This window comes from Erpetoichthys calabaricus, chromosome 3 (genome assembly GCF_900747795.2).
Source record: "Erpetoichthys calabaricus chromosome 3, fErpCal1.3, whole genome shotgun sequence".
NCBI classification, from domain to species: domain Eukaryota; kingdom Metazoa; phylum Chordata; class Cladistia; order Polypteriformes; family Polypteridae; genus Erpetoichthys; species Erpetoichthys calabaricus.
In genome coordinates, this window is record NC_041396.2 from 295,997,975 (window position 1) to 296,015,949 (window position 17,975).

Below are 17,975 nucleotides of genomic sequence, written 5' to 3' on the forward strand. Positions count from 1 at the left end.
ATAGTGACCTTCTTAGAAGAGAAGATGACATTCAGAAAGTATGGTGGGGGTCAGAAGATATCCCCACGACTTACTACTAGAATGAAGTATCACAGACTCTTCAATTTGCCACTTCTAACACAAGGACATAAGCCGGAAGGATAGAGAGCATGTCAGACCCTACAAAGCTGTCAAAAACAGCTGTCGTAGACAAAATCATGCCTCTAATAGGATTAAGAAGGGGGTGGAAGACAAACCAGCCATGTCATAGCAGCTGCAGACTTTGAGATAAGGAGTTTCACAACAGAAGGCTCGGGCATTGCTACATCCGAAATGTACCTTAAAAGCAAAATACTTGTGCCAAACAAGTAGAGCAATGTACAAGACTGCATGCCATCGCTTGACAATAAGCCAACAATATTTGCAGTGGACAATAATATTTTAAAAGCAGACATTTGACTCAGATGTGTAATATGACCTGAAAACTTTCATGGAGTTCATTAGACAAATGAAAGGGGGGTTTGGGGGGTGGTTGGTGGGGGATGTTATATTGCAGATTGAACCAAAACCCTAGTATTCTAAACAACAAATTAAAATCGGCACAATAAATACCCCATTTTAACACTTTCACTACCAAACTGTGGCCCAAGAAAATGTTTGCTTTAAAATATGTCATATATTAAAAAAAAAACACACACAAGTGAGGCTTGCTGGAACCTGTTAGAAATGAAGATGCCAGCATATCTACGGAGATATTTCTCATTCATGTCTGGCTTGTGCAGATATCTCAGATGATGCTTCCAGCAGAAGCTGATAAGCACAAAAGAAAAACTGTCAAACAGAAACCCCTCAAATCATGTACTCTATTATGGTCCTGAGCCAGGCCTAAATCATTAGCTGGATGATCAGCCCATATTCAGACTGCAGCCTACTAGTGAATTAACTCACTAGGTACAGAACATGTGTTTGGAGGGGTTCTTGGTGGTTTTATTTTTTTCTCTTTCCTTTCTCCCTTGAGCTTATGTAAAGTTTTAAATTTCTCCCTGGGAGCAAATAAAGTACGTCTATATCAAACTTGCTTAAAATGAAGGGCTGGAGCTTATCTTGGCAGCAAGAGGCACAAGTCAGGAACCAGACCTAAACAGGGGCTCCAGTCCATCACATGGCTCGCTCATTCACATCTGTTCTCAAGAATGATCAATTTTGAATCACCAATTAACCTAATCGGAAGGTCTGGGGAAATGTGTGAACAAAAACTTTATGCTTGGAAAGAACATGTAAACTTAACACAAGCACTGAGGGATTCTGCTAGTGAGCAACACAAAACACCGTGCCAAATGGCTGTTTATGTACCACACCAAATAATGCAGTAAGAGATCAACTCCATATGGCATTTTAAACTTTTGACAGTAATGCAATCATATTTAAAGATTAAGACAAGTCGAGTCAAACAAAATGAACATAGTGCAACCAAAATAAAAATATTTTCAGCCATATTGTCAGTGTTGGTTCAAATCAGTCTCTAGGACAGCATCATACTACAAAGATAAGGAACAAATTCTCCAACTCCGGGGAACACAGGCAGCCTTTAGTACCACAGATTACATGGCCAGAGTGAAAACTGGAATCATCTGAATTATGCATGCATTGCTGCATTCTCAACTACACATTTCACATCTTATGGTGGTATACAAGGTGAAAGGTTTCTGAGGAAGGTTACTTTGACACTATATTTTGGTTTGATAGCTTTGGTTTCCCACTATCTCTTGGATTGTTCGGCTATGCGACAACATGACTAACAGTCTTTTGACACCACATTGACATAGCTGAGTCTATTAACTCTACAGAGTTAAAGAGGATCGCTGTAAAGCTCAGATGTTTTCTGTCAGACAAAGTCAGCCAGATATCCAATCATTAAGTCTGCTTAAACCAAGTGTTTCAAGAAAATACAAGTGAAAGTCTTGGTTCATTTTTCCCACATTCAAACCACCACTTACTGTACAGATTCTAATATCTCCCAGTTGACAGTGCCTGATATACACAGTTCTCCAGGACTGACAAATTAAACAGTTTATTGAACAGATAATTCTATGTAGCTTGAGAAGACATATTGTGCATTTAAAAATATATGTAAGTAAATTGACAATTTTTGAATGGAAAACATAAGGGTTATGCAACATTAGCCTCAATCTAACCTCAGAAGTAGTACTACTTCCGACTCTCCATTCTATGATTTTTCTTTCTTCATTTCATCCATCCATCCATCTTCCAACCCGCTGAATCCGAACACAGGGTCACGGGGTCTGCTGGAGCCAATCCCAGCCAACACAGGGCACAAGGCAGGAACCAATCCTGGGCAGGGTGCCAACCCACCGCAGTTCTTCATTTCATCAATGTTTTAAACTACAGTTTTTTTAAACTTCAGAAAGACAAAAGTAATCTGCTTTCAGGAATTTGGCTGCACCTCAAACACACATCAATGAATGAAATAAACTCCAACTTACTTGGAATTAGTCGTTTGTTTACAATACTAAATTACATGATTAAATTGTATGTGGACAATAAAATGGATAATACGAATAAGGTTGTGGTTAGTACAGACTAGTGACAGCAAAGATGCAGTCGTTTGCTAGATCAGTGCTGCCCAAACCTGGTCCTGAAGACCTCCTGGAGCTGCAGTTTTTTACTCTAACTTCTGTTTTTAAACTGGACTCCTAGCCTAAATAAGTGTGCTGCAACTTGCCAGTTTCAGTGTTCTGGGTAAGCGTGTTAATACATTTTTAAAAAACACATTATCCACATAGAACTGCTTTTTTTTTTTTTTTATTTATGTTCATCCTGAATTCCATTCTGCCATTTCATTAGTGACTAATTAGTTGATATGTCATTAGTACTACAACATGAAAAAAAAAAGTTTGTTTTAGGTATGTGTTCAACATTTCTTGCCTCACATTTCCTGTCATCCTACATTAACATAGATCGTTGTAGACAAGGAACACACATGAAATGTGTGTGTTCCAAAAAAACGATATGTTATTTACCCTATACAACTCCAGGCACTTCACATCCACATAAACAGACTTGAGCTGGAAGAACGTTTTGCCAGAGTTGAGGATGTGGCAGTGGTGAGGGTAGGATAGCAGTCTGTTTGCTGCTTCTGCTGACCAAAATCTTTTAAAAACAAAAAGACGCTAATGGAGAGGTGTGAAGGAATTTCAGGTGGCTCGGGATTAAGAGTTTTTCGTAGGCTTCAGGGATTCGTAGTGTTGAGTACAATGAAGGGAGCAGACTACACGGAATAAGGGAAAATAGGAGGAAAACAATCAAGAATTTAAAGCTATATCAAAAAAAATACAGGAATATTTAAATGTCTTATGAAGTAAAAATCATACTGCTGTGCTTTTCTGAATGCAGAATAAGAGACAGACAGAGAGCAAGACAGGAAGAAAAAACTAACTAAATGAGACGGATTATCAATTAGTGTGAAACTGGTTGGAACAAAAACCTGCAGCCACAGGGGGTCCCCAGGACAGAGTTTGGGAACCACGGTGATAGACAAAGCCTCTGGTTATTTACTATGTTAGTTTGAACTGCGTTTACCTAAACGTTTTCTATACAAAAACCCAGGGGACAATTTTTCATGCACAGACAATGGAATTTGTTGGCTGATGGATAATTAACAAAATCAAGAAATCATGTTGTAATCAATAGAAGAGCACTCAAAATGAATATCGACAAAGAGGAGTGGCTGAACATACACAAGTTGACTTAGAAACCCTACAAAAGTATAAAGCACCATTCAATGGATGACTCAAGCAAGCAGAAAGGTGAGACACATTTTTTTACACCTTAGAGAAAAGTAATTTTTGACTAGGGGATAAATTACAAAAAAACAAAGATCTATTGATTACAAATTTTGCCCAGATTTTATTAGTAATAGCAAAAACAACCCTGGCTTCCGTGGCATGGACTTAATTGGTATTTGGTTCGTGGTTTAAGTAGGTTTACCAGGACTATGGCAGCCTTCTTCACAATTATTCTTTCCTCTATTCTTCACTTTTTTCAAGTCCATTTAACATTATTCTTCATTTTAAACTGCCAAGATCACATTTTGGCTTAATGACAAGATTTACTTTAAGCAGACTACTTGTAATATGTACTTTATTACTGAATGGTTTGGTTGTGTTTTACTGTACAGAAATCTTCTCCCATTCTTCAATAGGACTCCTGGATAATCGCATTCTTATAGCATTGTACGGAGAAGAGTATTCCAATTCAGTATTTAGCAGCTTTGTGGATAAGTCTTGTAGAGCAGGAATTGAAAAATTTTGGAAAAGTGGCCATAAAAGGACTGACTGGATTGTGCACACTCAGTATTTTTGAAGTAAATGTATGTGAACACACAGCTGCCCTTTAATTGTTCAAGCATCATCCTGCAGAATATGCATGCGTTTTATCACAGGATCAAGCCCTAAGGGTCAGGCTAGTCAGTGGACTGGCGTCATTGCTACAAACAAGCAGTCTCCTTTGTACTCGTGGGGCTATGGCATGTCAGTTTCAAAGTAGAGAGAGTCAGAAGGGCTGTATTATGCATTCCTGAATCATTGATAGCATCAAAAAAGAAGGAATGGTCTCATTTTCCAAGAATTACTGATGGGATTGACAAAAGTACATATTGAAAACAAAGATGGGCTGGTGAAGAATGGAGATGGCTTCACACATTCTTTGAATAAGCCAACTTGCCATCCTAGTGTAAAGTGGTAATAAAGGATAGATGATCTCCATAGATAAAGCAGATTACATTCTTTCCTCATTTAGATATTCACAAAAGGCAAATGAACCAACAAAAGGTTTTAATACTATCAAATTTGGTGTAGATAGGACTAAAATGCCACAAGTACACATATTGTATCAAATATAAAATACGTCAGGAAGCTAGATATCAAGGATCACTGATCCTTAGGAATTTGCTTTATTTTCCAGTTTAAAGGCTTACTTCATACACCTAAACTAACTTGTAAGAAGTGGTGGGGGAAGGAGCCCTAAAAACATTGTTTTTGCATGTCCGCTATCACAAGACAAAAGATTTTGAACAACTTTTTCAGTCCAGATGTTGCAATGGGAGACAGATGGGGTTGGAATGGCTGATCGAAAAAGAAGTGTCACTCAGAATTCCTTTTCAGACTTATTATGAGATACCAGCCAAGTTGGCAGGATACTGGAGAAAACCCATGGAATATGGGAGGGTTTACACAAGTTATCAGTAATGAAGTCTTTATTAAAATTGTCCACCAAAGCTAATCAAGGCATTATTAGCAAAATAAATTTGCCTCCTACCTTAGCCTGATTCAATTCTCCTTTCTCAAACATCATTTTAAGGTTGTTGAGGGGTACACTGCTTTTCTCAATTTTCTCCTTGTTTTCACCACTCCCATCTTCTTCTCTCCAGAATTTCCTTTCCATTCTCTTGCCTTCTTCACTGTCCACTGGGAATGAGAACTTACTGACCCCTGTCACAGCAATGGGAGACTTTGCTAGGATTTCCAGGTTCTGGTCAGACGTTGCCAGTGGGCTCAGCTCTGGTTTAGCACTTGAAGGTGAGGTGACTCGAGATCGAATTTCTGAAGAGATACCCCGACCTGAGGGAGGTTGAGGGTCTGCTTCTTCAGAGGGTAACTGCTCCCACCTCTTCTTCAGAGCACTTAGGTTACCCCTCTTGAAAGCAGGGGGAACGTTCTCAGTGTTCTGCAGAGAACAAAGTCAGTTACAATGAGAAGAGCTAGCATGAAAGAACAATTATCCAAACAAAGTTTAAACCTCACAAATGTATAATTATGCTCTTTTATACAGAGATAATTCCAAAGAGAAACAGCCAGTTGCAGGTTTCTTTAACTTTGTTGCAAACATATTTTATAATAATCCAGTGTATCTACAGCAATGGGGATACATGGTTATCCACAAGGTATTTCCACCAAGGATAGTCAAGTTGGTCTCAGAAATTGAACTGTTCCATTGAGGTATGCAGTGAAGTAATAGATTCAGCTTTTCTGAATCTTTCATGGGTACCAACTACTGTATGCATTAAATGAATAGAACTGCTAAAAACCTATAGAAGTTATTACTACAAAAGAACCAGGACATCTTGGATGTATACACAACAAACAGGTAGGGAAATTAAACCAGATAACGTATATATTAAAAAACACACCACACACACACTCACATGGAGTTCTGGTGAAGAAAGTGTGGGAAAAGGTGTTGCAGGATTGAAATGTTGAAAGGGACACATGATGCCATCATGTGTATTGTTTTAGTTTATGACTTTCACTCACTTTTTTGGGCATTTACTCTGCCATATGAAACTATGTGTGTGAAGCTTGACTGCAATATGTAACAAAGATATTGAAAACGTTGCACCACAACTGGAGTTAACAAGCAAACAAAGCACAATGGTCTCTTAGCCACCACTGACAATGTCTGCACTCCATAACCCCCACCCTCCTGATCATTCATTCATGATCCATAAGACAGGGGTTTCAGCTATTGCAGCTCATCTGTTGTGAATGGGGATTAAATTGAAACCACAAGGTCCTAAATGAGTCACAGGACTGATTGGCAAATGAAATGGCTTTTTATTGTACTCTACCCCAAAGGGATTTTTATAAAGAAAGAATTTTATATGTATAAATTTCCAGAAACAGTGGTAAGGCATTTCTTTGAGTCATGAGGAATTTTTGTTTAAATTAAGAAAACTGGACAGACCCCATCAGGACTACACAAAGTAATGGTGCAGAGGCACCAAAAAATTAACACATTACTGATCAACTTCATTTTTAGGTGTGCACAATAAATTTACTGCCAACATTTCTGACGTTGCATATTGGAGTCTGTTAACAATTAAGTGGCAGAAAGAAGGGAGAAAGTGATATTTTTACAGAAACAAAAAGCATGGGATTGGTATGTCTACAACATGCCTACCGGAAAAAGGTTCATAAGAGATACAGCTGTGCGAGTGACAGTGTGTATATGCCCTCCACATGTAAACCTGGGGGAAGTGAATTTATAGAAGAAAGGCAGCTTTTGTAGGGGTTACACACAAAAGAAGTAGTAAGCAGCTGGAAAAAAGTACTTGTGTACAGCGTAGCACATCTACATGGCCTATACTATGAAGGTTAGACAGAGATAAAATATATTATATATAATAAAAATAAAAAAAACGCAGTGGTGTGCTATGTCATGCATTGTGTATACTATATACTAAAAGTAACTGTTCAGAAGTGCACTTGCTATACTATGGAAACAGATTCACAGAAAAAGAAGGGTGTACAGTGCAGTTAATGTGTGTGCTGAATGCTATGCAGGAAAATTGGATCTTAGGTGTAATTTGTACATGTATAAACTATATAAACTAGGAAATAAAACAAAGTGAGTTCAGAAGAAAAGTTATGGTTTAGAAGGCAGTCTTGTGTGCATGTTATGAAGGAGTGAAAATGTCTTATGCAGTACTAAGTAAATAAAATCATACAGAAACATTGTAAAAAAAACAGACTTAATCCAATTTAGGGCCCCAGAACAGCAACACTGAGGACTAGGCAGGATACAACACTGGAGACCAAGTTCCACTCCAAACAAAGGGCATTTTGGAATTGTCAATTTGGTAAACCTGCAAATCTTTGGGAATTGGGAGAAAAAAAAAAAACAGAGCACCTAAACGAGACCCATGTAAGCATGGGATGGAAGTGTACACTCTAAACAGAAGACAGCAAGGGGGAGGGGTGAGAATCCTCATTTATGCCATTATGAGATCAGTCACAATAAAATGACATCAGGTGATTGTTAAATATAAAATACATAATGCCAAACAATTCTCATTTCTAATGGACTTAGACAGTATCATTCACATAAATGCAACACATGTATACACATTCACCTTGATGTTGGGGACCATTTCCCAAGGCACACAAGTGTAACTGCAGAAGTATAAATAGAAAGCAAAAAAAAGACCATCTCGAAAGTGGTATTCTCATACCTCATTTGCCAACACATGCATGGCAGCCCCATTCACCCTGCACTTATTCATTGCTCATTTGTAGACGTAATACAGGAACACCTTTGTGGTCTGTATGTTAAAACTTGTTTCCCATATTTCCCAACTATTACATTAAGCTCACAGACCTTTAGGTATCCAAAAACACCAAGTATTTTGATTTGTTTTTCTTAAAAAAAAAAAAAAAAAAAAAAATCTCTTCTATATTTTTATAAACATGCATAAATTTATTTATAAACACTGAACTAGTAGTATGCATGACACACTCTTAATTCCTTGCCAGGTATCCATCCATATGAAAGTACTCCTGCTTTAAAATCAGTTTTAGATTATTTCCTTCAAAATTTTTGTGCTGCTAAGTATAACAATTCAAACAGTAGACAAAAGGTTAACTTTAATGAAGTCCATTGGGACTTACAGACCCATTTCGCAATGTTTACTTAGATTGCTTGAATATGTGTTTGTCTGTTATATGATATACACATAAATGCATGTTGGAGGTAGCAGTTACAGAATTCTTGAACTGGTTTTGACTTCCAAACAACTGTATAAAGTGTACATCGACTGTACCGATTTTCTCTTGGGACACGTATCCAATGTTCCAAGATCCAGCACTGAACAACAGAGTAAAGAATAAGAATGGGTCTAATTAAACCACCCTTACCTCCTCAATTACCATATCAATTAACATTTTCTATGTCCTCTGTTTTGTCCTTGGTCTCTCTACCTGCATCACAGTGCACATCTTGATCCAGTTACTCTATACTAAATAGTTTTAGCTGCTTCTACAAAGCTGTTATGGCAAATGTGGTGTAGAATGGTTTGGAAAACAGGCCACATACACAAGTTCACATATTAATGACTGCTAAATGGTAAATGGGCAAGTAAAATAATCTGCAGTATATTTAGTAAGTCTCATGCTTCAGCATTAGAGTTCCAGGTAATTGATAAGACACATATCACATGCTCTCAAATATTTTTGACAAGAACAAGAGACATTCTGCTTATTATCTTCACCCTGAAGCAAGTAGTTAAGAGTACCTAGTGGCCCACTGTTAATTGTATCTATACAGCAACCCTTTGTTTCATCGTACAATCCGTTTTAAACATGCTTTTCAACTGCTTGCCTCTACTGCATATGAACTCTGCTAGAAGAAAGTTGTTTTAAAAGTTATGCACTTTGCGACTTAGCTTTATCTGCTGTACAACATGCCCTGGACATCGAACCATGACCTCACAGATCAAGGCAAAGTCTGGTCTCATCAGAGGCTAATCCCATCCCTGCAGATAAGTGGAACTTAAAACAAATGTGCTGCAGACCGAGACCTATAGCTTTAACTTTTCCCAATTCAAAATTGAAGCAGAAGAAGAACACACATTTAACTTTAAACTCTGAAGATTAAAGAATAGTATGCAATAGCAGATATTTCTAAACTATGTCACTACCCCGATTAACCCCAGAATTCTACTTACAGAAGGCGCCGTGGGATATTTGCCAGACCCTGCTTTCAAATGTGCTGCATGGTTAGCACCTCCGTTAAACTGAGCTCTCACTCCCAGAGAGTACATGTAAAAACCAGTCCAGCCCCTCAGGCATAAAAAGGGGGAAAAAATCCAGGAAATGCGGAGGCAGAAATGTTATAGTGAAGTTAACCATTTGTATGCCATATGCAGGACCTCCACTCCAGCAAAATGCCTATTTACAGCTAACCGCTAACACCAAGTCAAAAGCCACAGCTATGTTTACAAAGACATTCTTACGATGAACTATATAGCATCAGTCATTATTTAAAACAATGCAGTGATCTTTTTAGATTCTTCATGTTAAAGTGGATTGAAAATTGCTTCTCAGACCTAAGTGGTACACACAGTGTTAATAGCCAAAGTCAATTGCTTGAGGGTCCATGACACTAACGTAAAAACCTACACTCCTTTCCACGTAAAAACCTACACTCCTTTCCACGTAAAAACCTACACTCCTTTGCTCCCAACCCCCATGATTAAAGAAACAATGTTTTCACTCAGTTCTTGGTAGACAGAACATGACAAAAGTTGAATACGTAATCAAAGCCTTAGGGTTTGCAGCAGGAATCTGCATTTTAACATTACTTGCCACCTACCCTCCCCCATTTCAAACTTAATTCTAATATTATGTATGTTCTCCAGATACAACAACAGGTTAAACCATTCAATAACATTGTAGGTTCATCAAGGCAGCTTGTTGTCAATGAACCATCTTGCATTTGAATAAGAGAAACACCAAACCTTACATGCCTGTTGTTCCCTTCCCACCCAAATATCTATTTGTTTAGTATATATTACATAAAAAAACTGCTATGAAATATGTTAATTAAAAATTACTGGATAAAAATTGGCAATAAAGCTTCCTCAGCATTTGTTCACGCACACTATGTATATGAATTAGAAAGAAAATTTGTAATTTTTGTCTATTATACTATACTTTATTAAATAAAAACACTTCATGACGACCAGACAGGCAGCTTGCATGTGGATATTGCTCAGCGCCTTTTTGTAGATAATGCAGTGTAATGAGTACATCATTGGACTGTAAAACATAAGACTCAATTTTATCTCTAAGTTATTTCCAACATGACCAGGAGTAAGCTATTTTATGCACTTGCATTATATACCAAGGGCTTTCCAGAGGGTTCCTGCCACCTTTCAGTTTTACAGTCTGACCACTTTGGAGTTTTTTATACCAAGGGTTATGCGGATAGTCTGTCAACTTAACCTTAAAACTATAGAAATATATGCGTAACTGCACTTCTCAGTAAAAACTGATTTGAAAACAAACCTTTGGGGAAAAATAATTGGACGAAAACAGCCTCTTTTCATATTTACACTAAATTCAGGAGAGTGTAATACAACACACACACACACACACACACACAGAACCTTCCCAATGACTTATAACCATTACAGAGACTTAGATTACAACATTCACTGACTATTTTATAAAAATGATTTTGATGAAGGCTGTATAAAGCTAAACTAAGAACTACTTAAGACTAAGTAGGAGAGAGACTGCACACAGCAGAACATATGAAGTATCTTGATTAGATACTCTGAACAAAAATATGAGAGGATATAGAAATGTAAACCTCATTACATCCACTTGAATACAAACCATCACCTGTTAGGTCACTATTAAGTGTGGTGCATTACATCATGGTAAAATGGTGCTGTATATCAGGGTCATTTAGTTCCAGTCATGGAAGGCAACAAGTACTAATCTTCCCTAAATTCCTAACATACTGTTAATATATTTTTTGTAGACAGCATAGATTCCAGTTCCTACAGTAACCTCCGAGTTTTCCCCAATTAACCTAGAGTGTGAAGCTTAAAGCACAGACTTGATGTTTTAACATTCAACTCACTGAACTTTATTCACAATTTGACTTGATTACCAGTTTTCATTCTCTCAAACCAGCTGTTCATTTTGGGGGTTGGGTTATTGCATGCATGTGGCAAACAAGCAGTTTCTCAGTAAGACATTGGTTGAAAGAAAAAAAAAAATGGCAGCAAATAATTTTGTTGACTAAATAGTTTTGCATACAGAATACCTTTAGTTCAAGCACTATATAACAAGGCAACAATGAACAGAAACACACGCACAAAAAAAAAAAAAAATCACTACTCAATTCTCCTCTTTTAATAAAAAAAACAGCAACAGCAGATATCTTAATTTTGAGTCACTAATATATGAAATAATAAAAAAAAACAAAAAAAAAAAACAAACAACTTCCAGTATTGTACTTCTACAAAGCAAAGCAAAAAAAAAAAAAAAAAAAATCAATTTTTAATGAAAACTATCACAAATCAGAAAACTTTATACTTTAAAGCTTCATGTGAAATGTGGGAATACCAGATCTTCAAACAGACTATATAAGACTTTTAAGTGATTTGTACTGAGCATAGGTACACTGTTAATAATTAAGCCAATGCTACTGTGCTCACCAAGATTACAGGAAGTTAGGCAAATGAAATTTACTGTTTTGCTTCAATAACACAAAAATGAGGAAGCAGCACTTCCAAAAATTTTAAACAGTAAGTGAGGCAAGTGCCAGTCTCTTTATAGCAAAACAGCTCAATCGGGCAAGCCATTTTCTATTCTGTAATGCCTTTCTTAATTATTTATAATTTTGTAAATATTTCAGCCAATTTTCTGTGGTCAGTATACAAGTTTTAGCCACACAACGTTTAAGTCATGACTGATTGACAGATGTCAGTAAAATGGCTTTGAAACTGAATATGAGACAGACAGAAACAAAGCAGCAAATGTTTATTTTACATATACTGGTCCACAGAAACAGCTGGCCACTCATGAAGAAAGTACCGGTGTTCACTGTGAAGACAGGAATACACTTCCTTCCTTTGGACAAAAGCTTCACAAATATATAAAGTAATCAGTTTCCAAAAGAGAGATCTTGTAGCTTGGCTTTTTAAACAGAGGAAAACAAAAAACCAAACAATTTTTATTAGGGTGCTTGATCCCTATTGCTTTCATAAGGGTTTATAAGAGATCTCTTACTTGTAAGGTATTAATACTCCAACACTTTCAAAGAAAAGGAAACAGGCCTGCATTTTGATACAAAATAAAAATCGGTTAGCCTATCAGCTGAGGTGTAACTCGTGTTTCCCCCTTAACACCATTGGTTACTTGTATATTGTGGCATGACCACAATATCTGCATATACTAGTACATAAAAGCATGGATAACAGTAGGAAAAATTATACCTTTTTGTAAGACAAACTAGATTTGGGTTATAAAAAAAAAAAAAAAAACCTATTTCAAAAACACCAAGATTTCACATACACTTTCATTTATTTTCCCTGGTGGGGTTGTGTTGACAAATACTAACATTAAATGTTTATTTTCAACACTTACAACTTACTGCCTTCTATATACATACAAAAGATCATAATGTTAAAAAAAAAATTACAATTGAACAACCCAGATGAACAACAGACAAAATTACATGTCTTTCAAGTCTAATGACAAAATAATATCAGAGTAAGTAAGATCAGAAGTAGTAGATACCCAACATATGCTTTTAGATCTTCTAAAAATGTCCTTGGAACATTTCAAAAATAAAAATACATTTGTTTGTTTAACCATGTTAACATTTAAGAAAATGTTTTATGCACAGGACCTGCGAATTGTCAAAAACCGCGAATGATGGATGTGGTTATATAAAAAAAAAAAAAAAAAAAAAAAAAAAAAAAGCCTATTCTTACAGTTTAAACCCTAAATATACCCCAAAACTTTAATTTCAACCTCAGCTTAATACCTATAAAAAAAAAAAAAAAAAAAAAAAAGAATGTAAAGGTAAACCCGTAATACTGTGCAGTACTGTACTGATATGTCACCCGTACTGCTAGAATGCAAGTGCGTTTTCGTTGCCAGAAGCCTTACAAGGTGCAGGGCATTTCAATGGCATCTTGGGGCTTTAACCCTTAAACTGCCACATACTTGGGGGTTTGGGACGCCAAAAACTTTTTTGCTGCACTTTACGTAAACGTCACAATTCACAAAGAAAACGTGAAATTTTAATGGAACACACTTCATGCAAAGAGCATCACAATTACTGCAACACTGATCATTTTACACACTGCCAATGAACTGTAAAAACTATTTAAAAAACTACTGGAACAATATGCACAAGGTGCAACTGACACCATTGATGAAATTCAGTAAATCACCAAGCCAACTTCACTTGAACTGGCTGCACGCAAGCACACAGAGGTAAATGCTGATGCTGGCAGGCTAGTCTAGTGTAGCGGCTCAATCCCAGAGACAGTGAGGCTACAGGGGCCGGCAGTGGTCATGAGCTGGCTGCTCAACGAATGTACGGCACTGACTGATCAGCTCCGGCATGCTGGTAAATTGCACTGGGAACGACAAGGCGTTCAATGAATGTACGTTGCCAAATATACTCGGCTCCTACGTGCTGGCAAATGGCACTGGGAAACGACTATAGCCAGTTGTGGCAGTTTAAGGATTAAGATGAACAAAACGGAAAACACGAGAACACTCCGCTGGAGATGCGTCACAGGGCAGCAGTCAATCAGCAGCAAGGAGAAATGAATAACACTGTAGCAGTCCAGTGCCACTTTAAGATTCACACCGTCAAGAAGACGGCGATTTATTTTTATGGTGGAGATTCCAGGGACACACCCAGACTTGACCCGACCCGCACGCACTCACAGAGACAAAAACAAAGTAAACAGGTAAACAAACAGCAAATGAAGAATGTAATGAAAACAATGATACCACCCCTGTTCCCCTTACGGCGATTATACATTAAATACAACAAAGCACCAACACACACAGTAAAGTCCATGAAAAACGGCAACGGATGAAATTTAATGATGAAGATAGTGTGGTACCCGGCGGGGGTTTATGCACGGCCGGGATGCCCAGGAGGACCGGAGGAGGGCTTGTGAACACGAGGGGGCGTCCTCCCTGGTTCCTGTAGGGGCCCGTGGTCACCGCCAGGGGGCACCCTGATGCCTTGGGAGCCCTGGACCTCAGTACTTCCGCCACACCCGGAAGTGCTGGGGGGGGGGCGGAAGAGTATTGGGGACACCCGGAGGACTTCCGGATACACCGACAGAGCTTCCGCCACACAGGGGTGTGGCTACAGAAGCCCTTAGGATGCACCTGGAGTCCATCCGGGGTGTATAAAAGGGGCCGCCTCCTTCCAGCCAAGGGCAAGAGTCGGGTGGAAGAGGACGAAGCTTGGTGAAGAGGAGTGGAGGCAGACCAGAGACTTGGAGAAGGCATGGTGTTGTGGCCAGGACTTAAGGGGCGATTGGTGCTGCGGCACTGGGTATTGTGCACCAAGATGAATGTAAATAATGTAAAACGTGTGTGTGGTGAAACCATCTCGTCTACCTGTCTGTGTCCGGGCTGTTCCCCACAATAGGTAGTCCTACCGGTAGTTCCTGAAATGGTGAAGACGGGTGGACGGGTTCAGGAGCGCTCCTTTCTTCGCAGGATAGCAATGAATCCACTTACAGTCCTCATGTACACAGGCAGACGGCAGACAATCCAGACCCCAACCACGAAACGATCCAGGACAAAATGAATAAGTACAGGTTACCCAACAGAAGGCAGGCAGAGAGACAGGAACTTGAAACAAATTACAAAAACTTTCTTCGTTTGGTCACCGGCCCCCTTTTTAATAGCTGCGCTGACATCCTTTGACACCAACAGCCCCTGCACCCTCAGCAGAAGACCAATCGGAGCCACTGCAGGGACTGCTGGGAGTTACAGCTTCAAATTCTAGTAGAGTATGCTTTCGGATTGGCTACTTTCACCATCCCAAGCCACGTTTTCCTCTACGGTTGTTTCCTGTTCTCTCTACAATACAGTATTGCCACGAAAAAAGCCATAAAAAAATTGTAGGATATTTGCTGTTTCCACTAAAAATTATTACTTGGGTTCCAAGGAAAAATCTATGAACCCTGAACCACGTCTTCGCGGGGGTCTACAGTAATCCCTCGCTATATCGCGCTTCGCGGCTTCACTCCATCGCGGATTTTATATGTAAGCATATTTAAATATATATCGCGGATTTTTCGCTGCTTCGCGGGTTTCTGAGGACAATGGGTCTTTTAATTTCTGGTACATGCTTCCTCAGTTGGTTTGCCCAGTTGATTTCATACAAGGGACGCTATTGGCAGATGGCTGAGAAGCAACCCGGCTTACTTTTCTCTCTCTCTTGTGCTGACTTTCTCTGATCCTGACGTAGGGGGATTGAGCAGGGGGGCTGTTCGCACACCTAGACGATACGGACGCTCGTCTAAAAAATGCTGAAAGATTATCTTCACGTTGCTATCTTTTGTGCAGCTGCTTCCTGAAACGACATGCTGAACGGTGCTTCGCATACTTAAAAGCACGAAGGGCACGTATTGATTTTTTTATCTGTCTCTCTCTCTCTCTGCTCCTGACGGAGGGGGTGTGAGCTGCCGCCTTCAACAGCTTTGTGCCGCGGGTGCTTCGCATACTTAAAAGCCAAACAGCCCTATTGATCTGTTTGCTCCTTTGAAGAGGAAGATATGTTTGCATTCTTTTAATTGTGAGACTGAACTGTCATCTCTGTCTTGTCATGGAGCACAGTTTAAACTTTTGAAAAAGAGACAAATGTTTGTTTGCAGTGTTTGAATAACGTTCCTGTCTCTCTACAACCTCCTGTGTTTCTGCGCAAATCTGTGACCCAAACATGACAATATAAAAATACCCATATAAACATGGTTTCTACTTCTATTTTCTTATTTCGCGGGTGGCTCTGGAACGCAACCCCCGCGATGGAGGAGGGATTATTGTACTGTATATTTAATATTAACATTCTAATACTTACATTAACACAATTTTCTCAAACTTGTACTAGTGTTGCTCGCAGTCTAAATGACTGAGCAGACAAGGCCTCTGTATCACCAGTAATAGTGCCTGGTTCACATCCTGCACCATTCTAACTACATGCCAGTTTCCCAGTCAATCCAATACTGCTTCACACAAACCCTGAGAAAAAGAAGTTCTGCCCCATGGTCCTCTCTTATTGTTAAATACAAAGAATGAGACTGCAGGTTAAAAGCAGAGAAATTTAAGTTCCAAAAAATTGTTTGCTAGGCTGTCTGTGCATTTCAGTATGTTCAGTTGTATGTAAAGCAACCGGGTAATGTAAACTTATCTAGACTTAGAGAAATATGTACAAAAAGATGTGCATTGTATATAAATCTAATAAAATCTACAAAACACCTAACAACTTAATAATCATAACTATAACTTCCGCATTCTTAGTCTATTATTGCTATTTTGGCAGCATAAAATATTGTCTTGCTAGGCATTTATGAATATTCAGAAAAAAGTTTTGGATGAGAGCAGGTTAATTCAGTATAATTTTCATCTGCTGCTTTCTCTTCTAATATCATCACGTTGAAGATTCTCACAGTACCGTTTTTAAAAGAACTATAGTTGAATGGTACCTATAAAATAAATTCCACATTTTGTTAAATTTATATTACAATTTTTTGCAGTTTTAAAAAGTAACATTTGGCATTTACCAAATTACAGAGATATTATGTTTTATTCAAAATATACTGTCATCCTTCTAAAAGGAAATATTTCAATTCCATTTATTGTCAAATCACTTTCAACTTAAGCAAAACAAAGAAACACTCGTGCACACACACACACAAAAAAATGACACCCATAGTTAGCAGCCTGCTCCATGGGCTTCCAAAAATGCAAAATGGGAAATTATAATCAAATTATCCAAAAAGAACACAACAGTAATGACAATGACACATCACAGGGTCAGGAAGCCCCACTAGAATACAATTGCTCTGTAATGAATAGTTAACTTTGTGAAAAACCTACAGTCTACAGAATCACCATTTATCATTTTAAATCAGAGAAATTAGCATGGAAGCTTGCCTGGTTTGCCCAGGTACTTTGTGTTTAGCGGTGTAGCAGTGGAACAGATTTGTTGCACTAGGGCTTTTTTTCACAGCTACACCACCAAATAGTGGGCGGTAGTATAGGTATGCTGCGCGGTGAAAATGGACAGAGAGCCGAAAAAAAGCAGTGACGTCTGTCGCCTGGAGATGCTTTAGTTTTAAAAGGTCAGATGTGTAAATACTGTGTTTATACTACTGGATAACACTGCAAGCCAAGTTGTACTCGTTTTATTTGTTTTCAATACAGTGTAATGTACCTGGGCACTGTGTAATAGTGTGACGACATTTTGACTTTATTCTCGACATTTCCACTTGAATATATTCTCGTCATAAGCGTCAAGATTATTTTGACTTTATTCTCGCAATTTGTCATTAAAGTAGAACATCGTAAACTAAACCATCATAAAATGAATATTTAATTTACTAGATTTTCTCAAACCCCGTCATAAGTTATATAGCACAT

At 38.3% G+C, this 17,975-nt stretch overlaps 1 protein-coding gene across 7 annotated transcripts in view; it reads right to left on the bottom strand.

Moving 5' to 3' along the window:
- Positions 1–17,975, bottom strand: part of lima1a (LIM domain and actin binding 1a) — a 131,718-nt gene that overhangs the window by 19,452 nt on the left and 94,291 nt on the right. For 5 of the 7 annotated variants that reach the window (XM_028798552.2, XM_051925054.1, XM_028798551.2 and 2 more), the window contains one exon: positions 5,317–5,724. The exons of 1 other annotated variant lie outside the window; for it this stretch is intronic. In XM_028798552.2, the coding sequence (XP_028654385.1) occupies positions 5,317–5,724 (408 nt within the window). Of the gene's footprint in view, positions 1–5,316; positions 5,725–9,499; positions 9,623–17,975 lie in introns of those variants that run through there. One more of the 7 variants, XM_028798553.2, reaches the window with a different exon arrangement.